This window comes from Tachypleus tridentatus, chromosome 10 (assembly GCF_004210375.1).
Source record: "Tachypleus tridentatus isolate NWPU-2018 chromosome 10, ASM421037v1, whole genome shotgun sequence".
In the NCBI taxonomy this organism is placed as follows: Eukaryota; Metazoa; Arthropoda; class Merostomata; order Xiphosura; family Limulidae; genus Tachypleus; species Tachypleus tridentatus.
Genome location: NC_134834.1, coordinates 86,205,913 through 86,228,494, shown reverse-complemented (window position 1 = coordinate 86,228,494; position 22,582 = coordinate 86,205,913). Strand labels below are relative to the sequence as shown.

The 22,582-nt window shown below is 30.2% G+C and overlaps 1 protein-coding gene across 3 annotated transcripts in view; it reads right to left on the bottom strand.

Annotated features, from left to right (window-relative positions):
• LOC143229790 (uncharacterized) overlaps positions 1-22,582 on the bottom strand; it is a 42,958-nt gene continuing 20,376 nt past the window's right edge. For all 3 annotated transcript variants that reach the window (XM_076462572.1, XM_076462573.1, XM_076462574.1), the window contains exons 6-10: positions 18,791-18,889; positions 18,101-18,366; positions 16,188-16,521; positions 12,108-15,751; positions 1-4,555 (exon numbers count right to left, since the gene is read on the bottom strand). In XM_076462572.1, the coding sequence (XP_076318687.1) occupies positions 4,474-4,555; positions 12,108-15,751; positions 16,188-16,521; positions 18,101-18,366; positions 18,791-18,889 (4,425 nt within the window). In that variant the 3' untranslated portion in view covers positions 1-4,473. The remainder of the gene's footprint in view (positions 4,556-12,107; positions 15,752-16,187; positions 16,522-18,100; positions 18,367-18,790; positions 18,890-22,582) is intronic.

The window sequence follows — 22,582 nt, the reverse complement described above, 5'->3', positions numbered from 1 at the left end:
AACTACAACCTATTTTATTAAAAATTGTAACCTTTTACAAGTTAACTTTAAACAATAATAGTAACACGATCTAAATTCACTAATTATCCCCAAAAACTTCCTTTTGTGTTTCCAGTTTACATACTGTTATTCCAAACAGAACTTTAGAAAAGCTTTTGCCAAGTTTTGTATCCACAGATACATTGAAGATTTTTCAAATAATTTAATACATAAATAATTTATATTTAACATTTACTTTTAATTTCTTAACTGAAATACTTTAATATATATTAAGAACAAAATGTATGACTAAGACTGCACTAACGTATTACATATGCACTCACATTTTATAATCACATTTTCAGCAAAGGCAACTTCATCAACAATTAGTTTCATTTAGGGTTACAAAAAGTATATTAAGTGTTAAAAAACACAAGCTTATACTTTACAGGCTTTTTCACTGATAAATATATTTTCACATTTTCCACTTTTCAATTGCCTTGAAATTAGAAGACAAACTACATAATGAATGTATCGAACCATGCTTTCAACTTCACATTTTAGCTCAAGTAGAAAGGATTAAATACATAAAGTTAAAATATGTACGTAAAAAGGTCATCTTTTTTCTTTTAACTCCACTATTTTTTTTTTTCTATTTTTGGCTATTTGATTTAGCACCAAATAGAAATATACATAACATTCTTCCATATTCTCATTAATTACAAATAGAAATAGTTATTTTTAGGGAATAATATATTCTGAAACTATAGCAGAGAAGTAACACAACTAAAATGATGTTGATTCAGCTTTTATCTATACTGCTTGGTTGACCTTTGAATATGCACCAACAAAGAAATTAAATAACAGTAGCTACTAAAAGGTTTCATACTTATTGTCCTGGACAATAGTCCATAATTTTCCCATTCTAAGATGCAGATAATTTTTTGCCACACAATTCTCATACAACACCTAACAAGTTTTAAATACGTTGTAGTTGTTTTCACTTCAAGGTGTGCACAGCAAGCACACGGTTATATACAAGTTTCACATTCCTTTAGTTCAACCTTAAATAATGGCCTACAAATACCATAGAAACTAGAGAGAGAACAAAGTAGAAACACATAAAAGAATAGAACAGAAAATAAGACCTGTACAGCTCAACTGAGAATAAAATTTCCTTCTATTAAAATCACATTTTCTTACATATATATATAAAAAAAGAAAAATCAAGTCAGTGGATCACAACCCTGATAACTTCCCTATGGAAATCAACAATGCTTTGCAATTTAAGAAAGAATAAACATGACCAAAGTACAAACACTATAAGTTAATATTCTATTTCTTTCAAACTAAGCAGTTGTGTTACATTGGTCTTTCTAAATGAGCTTTTTTGTTACCGGTTAGAATTGTTTTAGAACTAATCAAGAGAAATTGGATATGTCAATACCTCATTTACACAGATATACATTTTTGGTTTAGAAATATGTTGAAGTTATGTTGAATCTTTTCAGGTCACTATTCTAATCAGATGGACAGTACAGATGTCACAAAAAAAAAATAAAAAAAACAGGAGAATAACAAAAAAAATTTAAAAAATCAAACTACAATTACAAAACTGCATCCAAGTGCATGACACCCTTAGATACAAAGTAACAAACTAATTAATCCAGAAAGCATAGATTATCTGAATAATAACCAGGGATGACAAATTATTGCACAATTGACTTAACACACACAATATCAAAATGATAATTTATATAATTATACAAGTATGACATCACAATGGACAGTTTACACAGAAAACAGACACATAGTAGATAATGTATGAAACATTGAAATTAATAACATTATTGTGGATAATCTACAAATTCTAGAGATAACTTCAAACTAGACAACTCTTGAAATAATTTACTGAATATTTAACATGATACAAACAAAAGCTCATGCTGTGTAAACTAGAGAATTAATATATCTCTTACTAGTTGCTCTACAAAACTGCCACAAAAGTTTCACACTGGATAACTTACAGAATCCACAAATATGATATCATACTTGATAACCTTTAGAATCCACTAAAATGTTTTCACAAAGGATAGCATCTAGAAAAACAAAAATTGATATATCTAGCAAAACAAAAAATTGATTCACTTTTCATCCTGGATAACCTCTGAAAAGTATTTGAGATTCTTTTCCACTGACTATTCTATAAAACATGAAATTGTGCAATGGATAATCTACAGAAATCCCACTGAGTTTCTGGGGGAAAAAAAAAAAAGAGAAAAAAGCTACAAACATACAACATATTAAACATTGCAGTGGACAATCTACAGTACTTACATTGGTGACTTAATGGTGGATTAAATTCTGATCTCGAAAGATTATTTAACACTGGAAAACCTCAATACATGCAACTTTATAACACTTAACCAACAAAACACATTAATTTTAGACAGACATGTGGCAAAATTACTAAAATATTAACAGCTATCAGCTGAATTTTCTTCACATGAAAGATACTTTACATGCTGTTCTTTCGTTAAGTAATCTAAAAAATCTTTTAAGTAGTAACCTGTAATTTTATTTAATATTTAATTAAACATTGTAACACTGATTACAACTATTTCCACAAATCTAATTTCATAAATACTGAATGCAAAATACAAATAGCAAAGAAACAAATCACTTAGCAACTTACTGTTCCAGTAAACAATATCACCAAAAAGCACCTGGTGTGTAACAGTGAGAAACAAAAACAATATAAATTTTATGCCTTTTGGCAAAAATCAACAAATTGGCACTTACATGCTAGAAAATCAAGGCAAAATTCTTATATAATTATATGCAGTTTATGACCGACAAAATTTCAGGATGACCAAACTGAGACAACCCTTTTTCAAACATTTCACAATTTGTGTGAGAAGAAATGCAGCATGTGACTAAAGCTCAGCTACACAGAATTAATAAAAAGATGTTTCACCTAAATTGGTAAATTCTGAGGGAAGCTTTTACCCAGGGAAAAGATAATTCATATAGAAAAGAGAACTGACATCATGCAGGAGGGTGAAGAAATGGAATTATTACAGATCAGAACTAATAAACATCATGGTTGTGCATACACGACTAGATTTTTGGTACATTTTGTTCTTAAGTGTGAAAAAAGGTAATTACATTTCTCTCAGATAACTACTACCCTTGTATTGGTTAAGGAAAAAGATAATTTCTTTTCCCATACATTTAAGTACACAACCAAAGGTATGCATACAATCATAATGCAAGTATACTATTAGGATAGTATCTTCTCATTCACATAAATGCATTTTCTCAGACAACAGATATTCACATATCATAATGCAGGTACATCATACTTAACGTTCTGTACAGCTGTACACATGTCTAGCACAATAGCATTAGCACTACCACAATAGTGGTGAAATATATTATAATAAGTACAATGTCAGTCTTTTTCTTTTAGCTTAATACATATATTAGATATATGCTAAATGTGAAGATGTGATGAGAAAAAAAAACAAGAATTTCAAACCTAGATTTGAAGCCTAATAGGACATGTTAAATTATGCAAGCTACTTAGCAATTAAACCCAAGACTAAACATTTTCAAGATCAGGTTATTAAAACAAAAATAAGTTAGCTTTTTTTTTTAAACATAATAAGCAACACTACATTTATAATAACCTAGTAGAGAAGAGTAACTCATTGTGTAACCTCACAGCTTGGACAAATAACTATACACTTTATACAATTTGTAGCACTTACTAGAAACATTTAATATTGCATTGTACATAGCTGCCATAAAAATCACACCTGTTTTCTTAGACACTGAGAATACCTAGCAGAGAATGAAAAATACATACTTAATAAAAACTAGCTAAAAACTGCACAAAATAAAATATTTCTATTTAAGCCAACACAGAGACCACAATAGTTATATACATGTTTTACATTACCCAACTTAATATTGGTTTACTTGCTTCATCAAATTTCCTTTCGCTCAGAGTATTCAGGTTTTTTGTAAAACCTTCTAAACTTTTTTTTTACCCATTTACCTAAATACTTTACAACATTAACAGTTTTTTTTATTGGTGCAATATAAAACAATACATATTGTAATTTTTATTTTTAAATTGTACTTAACAATACTGAGTAACTTTTATCACAACAAATAAACTGCAGCAGCAACAACAAAGATATTACCAGTAACACTAAATCTTGCACCTGCAATAAAAACAAAAAGTTAACAAACTGACTAGATTTGATCTTGAAAACTGTTTATATATGCAGAACTTTTTAAAATGTAAATTTCAAGTCTTCTCTGCCTATCAACTCTAATAAAATAAATTAGGAGATATTGCTATCAAAAACAATATCACTGACTCTTCATTTAATCTTTGAGTAACATGAATCAAGTATACAAGATTCTTATCTGTAGACCAGTATGTTTCCATTTTCATTTCTGTGTTGAAGCTCAAAGTTCCAATCATTCTGGTGAACTACTGTGTGAAGCCTCACTTGCCGAAACAGCATATTCTTCTGTTGAAACTGTACAGTATGTGTATTTCCTATGGAAATAAGTAACACTATAGACAACTGTCTTATACACTTGTGAAGTCAGTTGCAAACTGATGTTAAGGTTAATAATAAAAGGCCACATGATTGTGCTATTCACCACATCAATATCAATATGCAGTTTCAAAACTGTTCCGAGTCTTGAGCAAGCAAGTACTTGCAGTATTAAATAAATACATTTAACTCTTTAAACAAATACTTTTTTGCACATATTTTCAGCATTATTTTCATGATGTCCTAATAATTATAACCAAACCTTACATAATTTCTGGTCTATTTACAAAAGGTGGATATTAACATGGTTTGGATTAGCTTTCAAAAAACATGTTATTGGATGCTGTCACCATCTGATATGTAAATTTTGAGACAGTAACATCAATGCCAGTATAAGGAGTTGCATCAAATCAATTTTGAAGTGTACTAATACAGCAATATTTCATCTTCAATAGGCTTAAAAATATAAACCAGCTCTTAAATTTATGTAAACAAAGTAACATAAACATGAGCTATTGTACACATAATTAAATTACTTTAATCAAAATATAATTAAAGAAATGGTTGCTATAAATTAGAATCTTATGAACTTAATTTCACTCAGTAGATTAACGATGACTAACAATAAGCTGTCTGATACAAGTTTGTTCTGTTGTGTAACTAGAACAACTACATAAAACAACTTATGTAAATCTTAGACTAGGTATCAAATTTTTCACTAAATCAATATATTTAAAAAAATAACAAGCACTTGTCTTTCATTTGTAATTCATCTGAGCAACCAAATTCTTTGTTGGATTCACGAGAGTAAATTTTTCATGTAATTTACATACACCAATTACATTATAAGTACAACTTGGCAATTACTCTATGAACATCAATTACATTATCTGATTTCAAGTAAAAACCGATTAAAATAACAACTTACTTCATTAATGGTACAAAAATAGTGTTTTAAATCTTTTTAACTATTGCAAGTATCCAATAATTGAATTAAATTATAATTAGATTGTTATCATCAAGCAAATAATAAATTAGTGTTTGTAGTTATCATGTTTATTATTCCAACTATCCAGTAATCCAAATATTGTCATTATGATTTTTCATTACTTTCTAGTACTTTACCTATGCTTAGTTTAACTAATTAGTGATAGAAGTTTAAAATAATCAACTAATTAAAATTAGATTTTTAATTATTATTTTTGCTTATTTCAACTAACCATGCAATCAAAATATTACCATTATTTTTTTAAAAGTATAAACTTACACAAAATGGATTATTTAGGCTATGCTCACACAATGGGTATAAAAACCTAATTTTTAGCATTATGAGGGTGTCTTATTGTTATTGATTCAAGTTTGTTCAGTTTTATTCCAGCATAGCCTAGTGATTAGGTATGTTGTCTTATGAGTTAAGGTTCTTGAGTTCTGTTCTCATCACCACAAAACTTTGTTTCAGTCAGGAGGTCATTATGTTTATTTTTGAGTTTTGGCACAGCTAATGAGTCTAGTTATCACTTTTCCTCATTTTAATCTGCTACATAGAAATCAAATATCTGGCAGCACCCATTACCAACTATAAGGCTACTTTAGTGTTAAACTATCAGTGTGTTTACTTATTTTACATTGTGTCATGTTTCTAATTTATAACTGTGTTACTGTTTTTTAACATTCATTAAGGTATAAAATTTATGTTTTGTAAGTATTAGGCTTGTAACAATACACCACTTACTTTCCTGAGTTATAACAGACACAGCACATCTGGAACAAGCAAATTTTAAACATACAAAACAATATTCTTTATCCACTTACTGACACCAGTTTTTTAATCATAGTATAAATGAAAAAAATTTAAATATTCCAAACAGATTTCAATAAAAACCTGGCCTGGCAAGGCCAGGTGGGTTAAGGCATTCAACTTGAAATCTGAGGGTTGAGTGTTCGAATCCGTCACACCAAACATGCTCCCTCTCAGCCATGGGGGCATTATAATGTGATGGTCAATCCAACTATTTGTTGGTAAAAGAGTGCCAAAGAGTTGACAGTAGGTGGTGATGACTAGCTGCCTCCCCTCTAATCTTACACTGCTAAATTAGGAATGACTAGCACAGATAACCTTCACGTAGCTTTGCACAAAATTCAAAAACATACCAACAATCAATAAAAATTAAAAACAAGTTCAATAAATTGAACTTATAAATGTTAATGTTGTATCAGTCTTTTAATACAACAATAAAACACAACAAACCTGACATATCAAATAGCTTTTACAATCTAAGTCATAATAATATTACCAAAAACAATCTGTGAGTAACTATGTATAAATAGGTTGTAATTGCAATATACCTTTCATGAGGCTTAGATAAAATATTTTTTGCAATGACTCTAATAGCCCTGGAGAAAAAAAAGTGTCCAAAGTGTGTGTGTGTGTGTATTTATATATATATATATATTTAATCAATGAATGACATTTTCACTCATTTGTATGAAGAAGTACACAAAACAGCTTTGACTGAAACCACCTTGAAATTATGTCAAGTGAAAAGTTCCCCATTGTAACATTAGTAGTAAATTTATATTAAAATTTAGCTTTGTTTTTATTTTATAATTATACTTAGTTTTTCTGAAAATCCTTAACATTCCTACGAAAAGACGTTTCTAGTCCTGATTTCTCCAAGCCTGTTCCCCTGGCTGTGGTTTCGCTAGACAGTAGATAGGGACAGTGGGAATCTCGTTAATCCACTCATTAATGGATTTAAATGGCAATTTCATTTAAATACAAAATTATTAGCCTAATATTAATAACCTTTCAAGTTGCTCTGGGGCCTATTAGGCCCCACTTTTCGTAGGAGTGTTAATAGATTATTTGTTATATGCTGCTTGCCAGTAGTTCTGTAAAAATTTCATCTTTGTTTTCCCAAAACACAGAACTTGATATTTTCTATAGTATGATTGTTTAATAAAAACAGTAACATTCCATCTGCATAATAATGTACAAATAATTAAAGAATATTTTATTTATTTGAGCCTTATTATACTGATGTTTTTAGCTATTTATGAATTTGCACAAAGTACCTTATTTTTCAAATATTCTTGTTTCAATTTATTAATGGAAACTAAATTTTTCAGATAATGCCATATCAATGTCTCCATTGCTATTCAGTTGTTTGATGTAATTTTAATACTATTAACATGTAATAGCACTTAGTTCATTTTGGCAATCTGCCTCTCAATCATTACCATTAGCTTACTCATCCAGAAAAATAGCTTAAGGTGCATGATGACTCGTGAAGAAAATCTCATTTCAGAATTCTTGTAAATAATCAAATACTTTGTTTGAAATTGTGGATAATTATGTCATGTATGTTATTGAATGATAATTTTATAACAATTAAATGTTAAGATTTGGCTTGGTATCTATAAATCAACTGTAACTGCTATTTTACTTTGGTATTTTAATGGAAATTAGAAACAAGGATTTCAGCTTACAATCTTTATGGGAAATACATATGCTACAAGGAGGGGGTATGCTAAATCGATATAATACAGATGAAACTATAAAAAACTGAAAGTAACTTAATACTTAATTTGACAGAATGCATCAAAACATACTTAAAAACTTTTCTACAAATCCTAAACCTGTCTTTGCAATGTTATCATAAACAAAGAATTTTTAGGCCTAATGTACAATGACAAAAAACAAAATTATGCAATAACGATAGGATTGAAACAGAAACTCTTATATACCAGTTTTATCAAGACTTCTTGGATCTGCATGTTTTTAGCATAATAAGGATAGAGTCAGACATACAGAACCATACTTTTGTTGATTTAAAATAAGTTTTGGCTCACTTCACACTAAAATATTATTGTGTAAAAAATATGATTTACACTCATGATAATCTTTTTTTTTATAAAAAGAAAGATAAATTTGGATTTTACAGATAAACTAGCCTTATTTGATGATGTTTCTCTTCTCACAAACTTAAGAATAAACTACTGGCTGGGAAGAAATTTTCCTCTTTAGAAACTAGATCATTCAGCTGACAGCCAAGTAGCTATTGAACACCTATTTCAGATTGGGGATAAATCATAGAAAAAGATCAAAGGTTTAGCTATGGTGTCTACTTTGTCCTCTCCCTCTTTTATTAAAATTATGTCTCCATTTCAACTGGGTGCTTTAAATACTCCTGGTTTTGAAATTTTGATGTGGTAAAGACATGAGGATAATGTACTAGTATAGTGGTAGGTGTAAGGCTGAATTGATCGCTCGTGATTCAATCTGTGTCATAAAAGTGTTGGCTAGAACTGGTGACACAGGATTCCCCATACTTAGGCCATTTATTTGTAGGTAGCTTTGGTTATTAAACAAAGTTAGTTTTGGTGGTAGTGAATTCTATAAGGGTCACTAACTGGTTGCTAGGAAGTTTTAAATGTTGTTCTCTGCTTATCAATAAAAGTGTTACTATCCACACCAGCCATTCTGATACACAATGGGTATATTTAATGAAGTTATTGTTTCTAATTATTCAAACAGTTAATTAATTGAGAGCATGATTAAACCAGTTAATTGAAATTAGCATTTTTGATTATTCTAACAAACTATCAAAAATTTGTTTGTATCAATTATAACAAATAATCATTTAATCCAAATTAATGTTTCTGAATTTTACAACAATTAATTAATCCACATTATGATTAAAGCAAATGTCCCAAAAATAATCAACTAACTGAAATATGCATTTGTGACTGTGAATTATTTAATAATTGAAATATTGCTATTATGCTAGTTTGTTGTTAAGAATACAGCTAAAAAAATGGATCAGCTGCAACATGCATATTAATTACACATTTTTTATTTTAGTTGAATTTTTTATGGTCTTTAGTTCAATTTCAACTGCAAACTTTGCTTCCTCTTTGACAGCAAAGCTACTAAAGCAACTTGTCACTCTCACTAATTTTTAACTGCTAATTAGAGCAAAGGCAACTGATTGGCAGCATCTACTGCAAAATTTTTTTTTTGTATATACCATGATTTAAATAACACTACTGTATCAGTCAATTAAATGAATAAAAAAAATAGCAAATTAATTAAACAACATTGTGGTCTTCTGAGGGTGCTTGGACATTTTCAAACAGCATTTTATATTAGATAAACTTTGTTACTTTAATCAACCTCACGCATAAAAAATATTATAAGTGTATATATGTGTTGTGGCCATAGGCCTATATTAGGTGCCATCTAAATGAATACATCTTTAACTGTTGAAAAAAAAACGTTTTTAAAACATGTTTAACAATAGATTAAATTTGAAATACAGCAACTCACTAGATAAAATGCATACTTAAAAAACTTTTGAAATATCAAAAAACTGTCAAAGGTTTTACAATTAACCACATTTTTATGTATAAAAAATTTTGAAAGCAAGTACTGTGTACATCAAATTTTGTTTTTATCCTACTTTTTATATGAATATCAGCATTATTGGTCGTATTGCACATATTATATATCTTGTTACATAATATTTTTTCCAACAATAAGAGAGACATTCAAACTGACTCACACCCAATATAAATCTATGGTCAAAACTGGTCGTATTTTTTAAAATATTTCATTTACAAGTTCATGCTTTTTAAGGTGGGTAGTAATTTTAATTAACTTCACATGAAAAATTTTGAAAATTTCATAATTTTAATTATTTTCTGGAAAATGCCAGTGTTGTTAACTATATTTAAGTGTTTTATTTACTAAACTTAATTTACTTACAGTTTTAGGCCTCTGTAGAATCTTTATATGGTATGTAGAAAACTAATACAATATAAAATTGCCAGACAGAGGGAATTAATGTGTCTACTTGTTAGTGACTGAGTTATTATTAACTTAGTAATTCTGCATATTTGTTGTTTAGGACATTTGTAAAAATAATTGATTACATTTGTTTTAAGAAATTAAGTGCATCTTGGAATTTCAAGTAAAATGTTTGTGAAGTTAGGCTTACCACTAAACATATCCTGTACAAATCATTATAGTAGAAAGAAATGAATTCATTATGGACAGGGCTTAACATTACTTTCACCAAGTTACCTAAAACACAACTAACAGGATACATTACAAGTATTTTTAGTATTGTGGTTTTGAGAAAATTTATTGGAAGAATCCTACATAATGCTGTTAGTCATAGTTTCTGCTTGTTAATGGTTTTGTATTATTTTGCATTAGATGAAACATGTATATTTTTCTCTCCATCCAAAGTAAACTTTTTCTAAAAACTTATCACCACTTAGAAAGTACATTATACATTGATTTTTAAAGTTTTCTTTTCTCCTTAGTTTTTGTATAGATCTTGCTTCCTGATTTATTTTATGATGTCATGTCAGGTGAGTTTATTTAATAATAAAGTAGCAGTTTTCGAAATAACTATAAAGAACGTTTAGCCCACTGACTGCCAATTCATCATACAGGGTAGATTCTACCTCCAGCAGTCGAATGCGAGTTTGTCATGTGGTGTATGGCTTGCAAAATTTCCACGCATTTTTAGAGCAGCCACGGTCAATAGGATGCATGTCATATATGATACATCATGAATTAGACTTTTCACATCATTGTAAATATAGTGGTTTTAGCTGTAGGTTTTGGTTTGATAGGAAAATGTGTAGTCGGAGAAAAAAAAATTTAAGTGTTAAATTACATCCGTTAGAAGCTCAATGAATTTTCTTAGAGGAAAAGATACCAGGTTAAGGTACATTTAATAAGTATATTAGGTGCTAACAAAATATTTGGACAAGTCAAATTCTTATTTATTGAATAATATTTTTATATTTGTGGTATTCAAACAACTCACTAAAATGAATTGGCTAACTGGCTACTTAATGATTTCTAATAGCAGTTAAATGTTTTATATTAAAACATTTACTATCATCACTTACAATAAAACATGTTCATTATTTGAAAATTAATTTATTTGATTATTGTGGATAAATGGGAATTATTGCATATTTATAAAAACAAAATGGTGACTGTGTAATTATTTCAACACTTACAATTTGTCACAGATTTTCAGGTTACAAGTTTTTAAAACATTGTTGAAATGTTTGCCATTTTTTCTCTCCATTTCATGTGAAAATAAGTGATTAGTGAAATGGAATGTAATCAGTTAATGAGTTCTAATTCTGAGTACAATTTATAAAATAAGGTGCTTCTCTTGTCATATTTGGCCTTATGTTTACCATCTCGGTTTTATAAAAAAAACACATAGGAAATGTTCTGCACACATACTATCTTGAAAAAATTCAGTGAAGCTGACAAATCTCTGATTACAATACTGAAAAAAAAAATAACAGCAACAGTTATTACCATAACGTTTATGTAGATGAGACCTGCACATGTCAGTTAAATTATTGTAATGCCTTGGTTTTTACACAGGAAAAACTCACTATTCTATGAAATGCTCCTCACACACAGTGTCTGGAGAAATCAGTCATACCGAAAAACTATTGATCAAAATGTCATTCCCAAATTAAAAGTCACAGCTATTATGAATGAATACTCACCTAGATAAATCCTGCACATAAGTGGGTAAATTTTCTGGTGATGCCCTGGGTGACTGACCTACTTCTTTGGTTAAAGAAGCTGGTAATTTCTGGGTGTCTTCTTCTATGCAATGAGGCACCTTACTTTTAATTCCAGAAGTAACCAGGTTTGAATCACGTAAATCTTCTCCAAATGCATGTATGCTGACATTATAATTATAGAGCTTCCCACTAGGATCAGAAAGCTGTTGTCTAATTCTTGGTCTAGGAATACGAGATTCCCCAGTAGCAATTCCAGGTGGTTGCAACTTTTTGTATGACTGAGGCTTAAATAATCTTCCATTTTTTACAGGCTTTTCTTGAGAGCTCTCTCGACGTTGAAGAACCTCTGGTTTTTCTTGCTGAATTTGAGGTTCCCAACTGATGCTACGATTGTATCTAGAATGATGAAAATGGGATGGTACTTTTGAACTGGAGTCATCATTTAAAGGTCTCTGAAACTGCTGTAGTGAGAAACTGTCTTTTAAGATAAAATCTTCTTCTTCTTGGATTCTTTCAGCTGTTACTCCTCCACCATTTTCTTCTTTAGCCATTTTATAAGCTTCAACATTTTCACTAATTTCAGTTATTTCTGTAGCTTGTACATTGCTGGAAGATATTTCTTTGGGATAACAAGTATATTGTAGTGACTTACCATTAGGTATTTCACTTACAGGTTTTTTAGTTACTTCTAGTAATTCTTTATCATCTCTTACAATAGTTTCATTTATTTCTTTTTCATGCTTTTGTTTGACAAGCTCACCCTCACACTTTTTATTGATATCAGCTACATCTTCATCAGATTTTACACTGATACTTTCTCTTCTTAGATCAACATTTTCACTAATTTCAAGTGAAACTTCTTTCATTTTTCCACACACTTTAGCAGTATCAACTTCTAATACTTCAGATTTTTCACTGATTTCACCCAATTTTCTTTCAAGGAAGTTGCTGATAATGTTTTTTGTTAAATCAGGTATTTCATTAATTTCAATTTTACCTATTGTATATTTGTTTGTTGCTTCATCTGATCTTTTGTTTTGATTTTCAGTGACATTATTTTCGGGTTTTTTACTAGCTTCTTTATTGTTTTCACTGATTTTAGCCATCTCTTTTTTATCAATGGAATGAGACAGTCTTATTTCGACACCATTACAAGGTTCGGACATTTTTTGATTGGCCATGTCAATGCTTTTAATACCTTCAGTTTTTCCTAAACTTTTTCCAACTTGTTCACAGTTCTCTTCACAGTAATTATTTACTTTTTTCTCAATTAATCCAGCATCTGTTTCATCTTGCCAATCTCTAACAGAAACTTCCACAGAAGGCTCAGATAAGATATACATCTGACATACACTCCTGTAAGTTGGTAAACTTCCAAAACTGGAAGGGTGCTCTAAGCCTTGTATGCCATGTCTGTCAAGTTTTTCCAATACAAACTCATTTTTAAGAACTTCTCGGTGGATATTTTCAACTGAAAATTCTGACCTTTCTTGTTCTTGGGCTCCCTTTGACTTTACTTGTTGATTCAGATCATCCAAAGCTGGTACGGTCTGACCCTTCAACACACTACTGTTATCCAAGTCCTTCTGAATCTCTCTCTGGGATTCCTCCAGTCGAACTGGAATGCGAGATCGTGGGGCATCAACAACACTGCTGACCACTGACTGTGCAGGATCAAGTACTTGTTTTTGTGAAGTAGGGCCTATATTATATTTATCTTTTCTATAGTAAGATGAGTCTATTATTTTAACACCTTTTTTTTCTGATGTGAGCATTTTTTCAGAAATTTTTTCGTCACAGTGCTTTTTTGCTGAGGAGCTATCAGTTATGCACTTTTCCACAGAAGAAACAACTTTGGAGGTTTTCCAACAAGAATCGTTAGGTATGTGTATATCGGAGCTTTTGAGTGTAGATAATTGATAAGTTTCAGGTAAATCAGAGAGACTGGCTAATAATGCATTTTGATTATAGTTATCAGATACTAATTCTTTTTGTTTCTTTTGCAAAAGTAAAGTACCACTCATCTCATTCCCTCTTAGAAAGATTTCTGCAGATTCATCTCTTTTAGCTTTTAAATTATTGTTGCCTGTAATATCACAATTGGAAACATTATGTTCTGGTCCATGAATTTTTCCAATTTCACTTTTATTTGTATTAGTTTTCAATTTCTTATGAACTTCTTGTGAACCTACAGAAACTCTTCTTTCATCACCAGAGATATGAACAACTTTTCGTGAAACAAAATGTGGATGTTCTTGAGATGCAGACTTTTCAATATTAAGTTTTTTCAGAATGCCCCTAGAGTGTGGACTTATGGACCTTGTTCCCGATTTACTGCTTTCTGTTGCAGCTTCTTCAGACATTTTTGTAGCTTCCTCTGCCTTAATACTATTCACAGAATTTATAATCTGTTGATCCAACACAGTTTTACTGTTTTGAAATTCAAATTTTTCTATTACTTCTTTAAGACCACTTCCTTTCCTTTCAATATCAGGATAATGATTCTTCACATCATCTGTAAAGCATAACTGAAGACTGGGTAAAGAAGCTCTTCTAGATATGATGTTAGTTTGTTTACCATCTACCACATAATTAAGTTCTCCTTTTTGAAAGTGTTTTTGTGTAAATTCTGAATTATTATGTTTCACAGACACTAAAAGAATCGAGTGTACCCCATATGGGAGTCGTGGAAAACTCCACGACCGTTGTATGTTTCTATTCCATGATGAGATCAGTGGCAATGTTCTTCTTTGGATGTAAAATCTGTCCTTCACTCTATCATCTCTAAAGTGTGGTCTGACTTTTTGTGACACACTGGATTTCAAAGAAGATTTTCTTCTAGCTGTTTTATTCTTCTCAGCAACTAGAAGCTCTTCTTCCTTCTCCCCATGTTTTTTATCAAACAAAGGTTCTGTTTGCTTTTCTCTTAATTTGGTATGACACTTTTCTCTGTCTGTAGAATGTTTTTCCGACTTATGAAGATGGGCACCAGACTGGTCACGCCTAAGAGTTCGATGTTCAGGAGATGTAGCAGTGACATGTTCCTCCAATTCATTGTCAGTTTCTTCACTGTCATCAAAAGAAACCTGCCATTTAGATGCAAGGGTCAAAGCTGTAGCTCCACCCTTTGTCACCTGCTGCATTGCTGAAATATTATCATCATCTGCTATGGCAAACTGTGTCACAGATACATCCCTGTAACGAGTCCTGACTGGGTGAAGCCGCCGAGGTTTAGACTCACGATGTACAACTGCAGAATCTCGGGGGTGTCTGGATTCAGTTGGTGGGGTGCTTAATGGGGGTGTACACCTACTTACTTCACTTTGGGTAGTTTTTGGTATTTCATAAGCTTGATTACCAGACACTTGTTCAGTGAAATCTATATCTTTGGTTTGTGGACTTTCATTCTTTACCCCTAATTCTCTTTTTACATTTTCTTGGATTGCATCTCTCTGAAATCCAGGCAGTTCCTTTTGACATAAAGACATTTCTCTAGTTTTACCATGTGCTACAGTCTTCTGTATTGGCTTTGTTACTGATAACACATGATCTGATTCTCTAATCTCCCAAGCCTTCACTTTCTGTTGGACATTATCTTTCTTTTTCTTGAGTTCTTTCTGTTCCTAAAATAATTAGAAAATGCAAGCACAATTTTATATAACCACATAACTGTTCACTCAAGCATAAATCAGCAAGTTTAATATGGACCATTAAAGGTTAAATCCATATAATTAGTGCATTTTTTCTTTATTTTAAACCTCTAATTAGAGTTGGGTTTCCCTTTTTTTGTTTATGCCTTTTATTGTTGTTCTTTTATGAGACTTATAACACTATTAATTTCCATGATTTGCATTCTTAAAACCTAGTTGACTGTTCCCTTCATGAAAGATTGAGGAATTCTACTGTTGATAAGAATTAGAAAGTTTTTCTTTCGTAAAAATATTAAACTACATCAATTGCATTATGCCTACAAACATGATAAATGCCCAAGTCTGTTATGCTGAGCACCCTTTATATATATATCTTTCATTTGGTTTTCAAACACAAAACTGAGCCTACCTGAACTTTTGAGTCTTCCACTTCCACATCAACTTGTTTCTCTTTCTGGGTATTATTATTATTGATAAGGTTGATGTTCTCACACACTGTTGTGGACTTGGTAGCCATCACACGTTGATGGTTATCTGGGATTACGACTCTTCCTGTGGGTTCTGAGGTAAAATTTCCTGATGTTCTGTACTTCATTCGTGGATCTTCTTTAGAGTAAGAGTCCTTAACACGTACAGCTTCGCAGTATCCATCTGGTGTGTAGTTCTCTCCATGGTCTTCGTAAGTAACCATAACGTTATTTTCAACCATGTTCTCTGTTCCTTGAGTTGCCAGAGGAACAGTGCTGCAGATGAACAAATACAAATTTATATTCTGATTCTAAGCCTAGACACAGACAACATGTACTTTACTGAATTTCCTTTGCACAATCTAATAGCACTGTGGAACTAAAAAGTTAACAGTATGTTTTTACATTTTGTGATTTATGTTAAAAAGCATTTTTAACTATAAAGTTCATCACCACTTTTTAAAATTCCACATCAGGCCTATGTTGCAAATGACTTGCAGTGTAATCTTTGTTATATTTATGCTGAAACTCCAAAGATAGGGTTTCTCACTGGAATCCCAGACTCAAAACTTTTTTTTTTTCAAGAGTCCCAGTAAGTTTTTCAAGGGTCCCAAACTAATTTTCACAGGTTCTCATAAGTAAAATTTAATAAACTTAAAAAAAATCATTTCAGTGTCAAGGTAAAACTATTTACAATGTAAATTATGTTTACTTTCTGCAAGTGGAAAAGAACATATTAATGTTCAATGAAAAACCTTACTTACAATTCATACTACATGCCATTTCCCTTTATGAGTACAAAGTAATTTTCATTTCATAAGATCAAAAATACTTTTCTTCACCTGAAATTCTTCAAATATCATTTATATAACCCCTATAATCTCCTAAATAAATATCAAAATTTTTTAAAGAAAAAACATTTACTTTATCCTAACTCTATAGAAGGTCAATGATTTGACCACCATAAAAAATTAGGAGAATTATAAGTTTCCCCTAATTTTCTTTCTGGAATAACTACAAAATGAACATAAAACTGTTTATCCTAAGTACATTAAAGCTTGTAACAGTATTCATTATTTATACAAAAATTATATTGTTTTATTGCCCTTTGAACCATGTCTAAATATTATTTGAGCCACATAAATTGCAAATCACATTACAAATGTGTAGCTTACACAATGGTGTCAAATTACATGAACTATTTTTAAGTATATCTCATAAAAATAATTATTATTAATAGTATTTATTTTACTTTAGCTAATCTAACAAGTTTTCAATGTTAACATTTTAGTTATTCTTATAATAATAAAGAACAGACATAAAAAAATTAATTAAATTATTTACCTGGGTCTTTTGTTCTAAATTGTTGATGAAGCTTAATCCTACTTTGTTATACTAATTATACTACGGCATTAAATAATTTCTGTTTAAATAATACATAAAAGAACACAGAATAACAATATGCAAAAAGGAAACAATGTTCCATAAATATCACAAATTTTCTGGATTTCTAACTAAAACAAAAGCTGTTAAAAATTCCACTAATCTTGTTAACGTGTTTCCTGAGAGAATAAAGTTTGAGCTGGAAGAAAAATAGACACTTCTCTGTACAGACAACATAATACATGATTTGATAGAGAGAAACTTTGGCTTTCCATTGGTTATAAATTATATAGTCTTAAATGTCAGAAAACTATTGGCAAGTTCTGAAAAAGAGGATGTAACAGGTGGATGTGGTAAGAGGGGATCTTATTTTCCATTATATTTCCATGTTGCAGACAATGTAAATAATACTTTGCCTGAATGATCAAAACATTATTATGAGTAATCTACCTACATTTACTACAGCACTTACTCTGGAAGGATAGGTTTGGAGACAACAGCAGAAGTAGAAGTGGTGGTTGTTGAAGAAGTATCAATATAAATTTTTTCCCAGTCAAATGGATCACTGTCTCTAACTCCTCTTCGTTTCATGCATCGTTCAAACAGTCCTGCAAGCATATCATAATCAGGCTTTTCATAATAGTTCAAGGAGCAAATGTGGTCAAGAAATTGTCTGAAGTCTGAAGGGAGATGTTTCAGCAGAACACGATGGTCGTATTTTTCTTTCATCCAGCCAACCTATCAGGAAAGCTGATACTTTAAACTTCAAATTACTGTGAAATTAACAAAGATTTCAGCCTATTCATTTTAGTTTATTATAAATTATAAACGTCATAGTCAATCTATTTTTTTAATTTTTTTAAGAAATCAGTTTAGAAAACAAGAATTCAGTTTCTTAAACCAATTGTAAAGACATATTCATACAATTATGTTATGTTAAAACTTAAACTAAAAATAATGTACTTTTAGACTTAGTCTCATTGAAATCTTAAGACTGATTTTGATTTTAGTTTCAAGTATTGTCTACACAACATGAGATACAATGATAATCAGAGAATTAATAAGTTACTCATTTACTACATTTGTTGTATTGATACTTATCTAAAACTACAGTCCAAATGTTACTGTAAGTTTCTTAAACTTCTGGTTTCATTGTAATAACCTGTTCCTTATCTTTAACTTTTCGCCAAGGAAGCTGTCCATTCACAAATTCCACTAACATGTAGAAGAGGGACCAAAGGTCATCATGTCTGCCCATCTCCTACAGAATATGAAAAGAGTAATCTTAAAATATGATTTTACATGAGCCATTTTACAAATACAGGTACTAATGTTTGCAAATAAAACAAAATCTTTTCCACATTATAATTTTCTTAAATATTTACCTTAAACTTTGAAAATTATGTAGAAAGTTATAAATAAAAATAAATAGCATGTAAGTATCACTGTCCAGAAAAGATGGATCTTAGGCAAAATTTATTATAATTCCATTTTTTAACTGAATGAAATAAAATTTTTCATTATAAGTTTGATGAAGAAGGCTGTTTAGCTTTCACGAATAAAAAGCAAAAAAAACAAGCAACTCCTAACAGTATACAAGTAAATATGAAATATATGAATTGTAAAGCAAAACAGAAAACAAACTATCACCACCAAATATTCCAATAGGAAATTCATGATGTATAACAAACACATGTTATAGAGGCCAGTATAAAGGTCAAGATTTGACCTAAATTACATTTAATATGTTTAGCATTAACTCTAAATTTTGTGACTTCACTAGCTTTGTTCTTAATTTAATGTTTAACAGCTTTTTTTTAATATTAAAAATGAAATCATCTCCCTCCACATAGAAGTAATAGAAACATGACTCCCTTTCATATACTTCTAAATAAATATCCTTTATTTTAAACATTAGATATCAAAACTTTGTAAGTTTTTCTAAAAATATATAAAATATAGCTTTAGTTGCTACTATATAAATCAGTAATATAAAGATGTACCCAATGATTTATTAACTAGTTCTTTAGTCACTGGTATATTTACCACAATAATGGCACACATTCTGTCGTCCATCACTAGAACAAAATTCAATAATCTGTGATATCCATGTACACTAATATTCTACAGATTTCTAAACGTTTCTACAAAAATACGCATTCTTTATTAGAAATAATAATGCAAGTCCTAACACAGTGACCAGTTTCTGTATTATTTATAATGGATTATTGCTTATTCTTGGGGTAAAGAGGAATATTCTAAGATGTTCATATAAGATAAAGACAGCATGAGCTATCCTATACAAAACTATCGAATCAGATGATGGGTCCAAGTGTGGTATACCATAATCCCGAGATACACACATCACTGAATTTTCAAAATAATTGATAACAAATGGAAAAATCCTAGTTCATACCAATATTTACAATTATCTCTGTCTCCCATTAAGATGGTCAAGGGAGTGGACATAAACACAGGACCAGTGTGATACAAAGTTTTAGCTGTTGTATGTAACCTTTACCTCATTTGAAGGATTAGCACGTTTGACTTTTTAAAATCCAATAATTAATAATGCTGTAATTACATGCAGAGGACCTTTCACAAATTTAGAAATTTTATCTGAATATTCCTGAATGAAAAGATTCTGGACTAATTCTGAAAGGGTGAGATCAGTAACTACTTCAACTAGGACATTCTTCTTCCTTTCTTATTTCAGGATCTTCCAGATCCAAATATTAAAACCATAAAATTAATTATAGTTTGTTATATGCAGTACTTTGTCAGATGACATACAAGAGGCCACAAAACCTACATAAATATATAGAAAAGCAATAAAATTCCAACAATCAGAAAATAAAAATAAAATTTAAGCAAAATAAATTAAAATCATCAATATAAACATCACATTAGAAAGAATCAAGATTTTGATACAAGATCAAATCATAAAATTACTACAATGGTCAGTCATATACATTAATATAAACAAATTTTAAGACGCACAAAGTGAAACAAATGACATTATTCAAAATATAAAATAACACAGAAAATACAAACATGTTTAAAACATGGAATAATCAATTAACTGAATAACTACATTTTACAACAAATTTAGGGTTATATGCATGCTTACAGCATTTGCAGCTCCTGCAGTAAGTCCCACTTAGCATACATGATGTCAAAATTTAGCAACTGGCCCTATTTATACAGTAATGGGAAGTGTCTGTCAGTTCCTCCATGTGGACCAAATTATTGTTATTCTTCAAACATCACTTAAATAATTATACTTAATCCAACTTGAAGGATCTCATCACAATTAATCATGAACGGAAACAAGCATAAATGGCTTTTTGTGCCTTAAAACATCTATGGAGATCACATAATGTTATCAACTGTAAAATACATACATTCACACATCATCCAACATAATAGATTAATAGGAGAAAACAAGTTACTTTTGCCATCATAATATGGCAGTCAGCCCAAATCACTGTTTTTCCCAGTAATACTACCATCTAGGGGTGGTGAAAAATCCACTACATCAGATAAACTTAAAAAATCTCACAAAAATCCAGATAAACAAGCATTTTAACTGATTTATACAGTCAGTGTTAATTTCTCAAGCTGTGCTACAGAACAACTCCCTCACTGTTCTTTCAGAAGACTAGTTTTTACCTATCATGACAAATCATGCGTCAAATGCCATGTCATCACATTTGTAAGTTTGGTATCAAACTTAGATTATAATTCAATCTTTAATATTATATACAAGTTAATTTCTTAATTCTAAAAGTGAACATTAAAAGGACACGTCTAAATATAGATTTTAGTAAGTCACATGGTATGTTGAATGCAACACAAATTACATGTTTGTGATGTTAAAATACTAGGTCTGTAGTTTCATACAAATTAGGAATTCAAATTGCTAATGTTATCAAGCTAGAATATAAAATAAGGACCTCATATCCTTTTATTCTGTTGAGATATGGCTTATGTACTGAATCAGAGACAATGGCCCCATTCACCTGTTTCCATTTTTGCAAAAGGTATTATATACACTTACTTCAACATATGACATGTGAAAAACCAATCAACAGCTTATAATGTCTCCAGAGTGGTTTTCTCAGCCATTTTTATTTGTTGAAAGGCTACCACATTCTTTCGATCCAAGATTTCAAGGAGGTAGGTTATGCCTTTAGTCTTATCAAAGTTTCATATTTTTTAAAAATCTGAATACATCTTAATTACTAAGCTGAATAAATTATAGTTTGAATCCTACGGTATCAGTGTCATTATTTACAATTTTTATTTTATTATACATATGCACATATAAAAGCTACAAATGAATTTTGTTTGATATCTACCACATGCAAAATTTTAAAAGGCTTACCAATTAAGTACAAAGGTCATCGCAAGAACAGATAATTGTTTGCTGTACTTCTTGATTTATTGTTCTATATTTTATGAAAAGTTTAATTTATTTCTAGATAGTAATATATATATATAATGTATAATAACAGAATGTGACTATATTACAAAATACTAGTCCACTAAAATACAGCTAAGACAGGAAAGACTAAAGGTCAGTCTTATATTACTGGATATCCAACTCTAGTGCACTTGCACTGCATCAATGCAAGCTATATAATGTTAGGCATAACTGGAAGGCCAATATAATAATAATAATAATATATATATATATATGGTTACAAGACTTAAGCTGCTTAGACTGAACATTTGTATTTTTGTGTCATAATATGTAGTCATTCTAGCACCAAAAAAGGTTAATTTATATGTCCTAATTTTTTTTATGATGCTTACAAGGTTGTTTGTGTGAAAGACCCCACACAGTTAGAGTTTAGAAAATGAAATATGAAGTTTTAATGAAAACAAACATTTGGAATGTATTTAGGAGATTTTAGAGATTATGCAAATAATGAGATTTTTTTATGAAAAA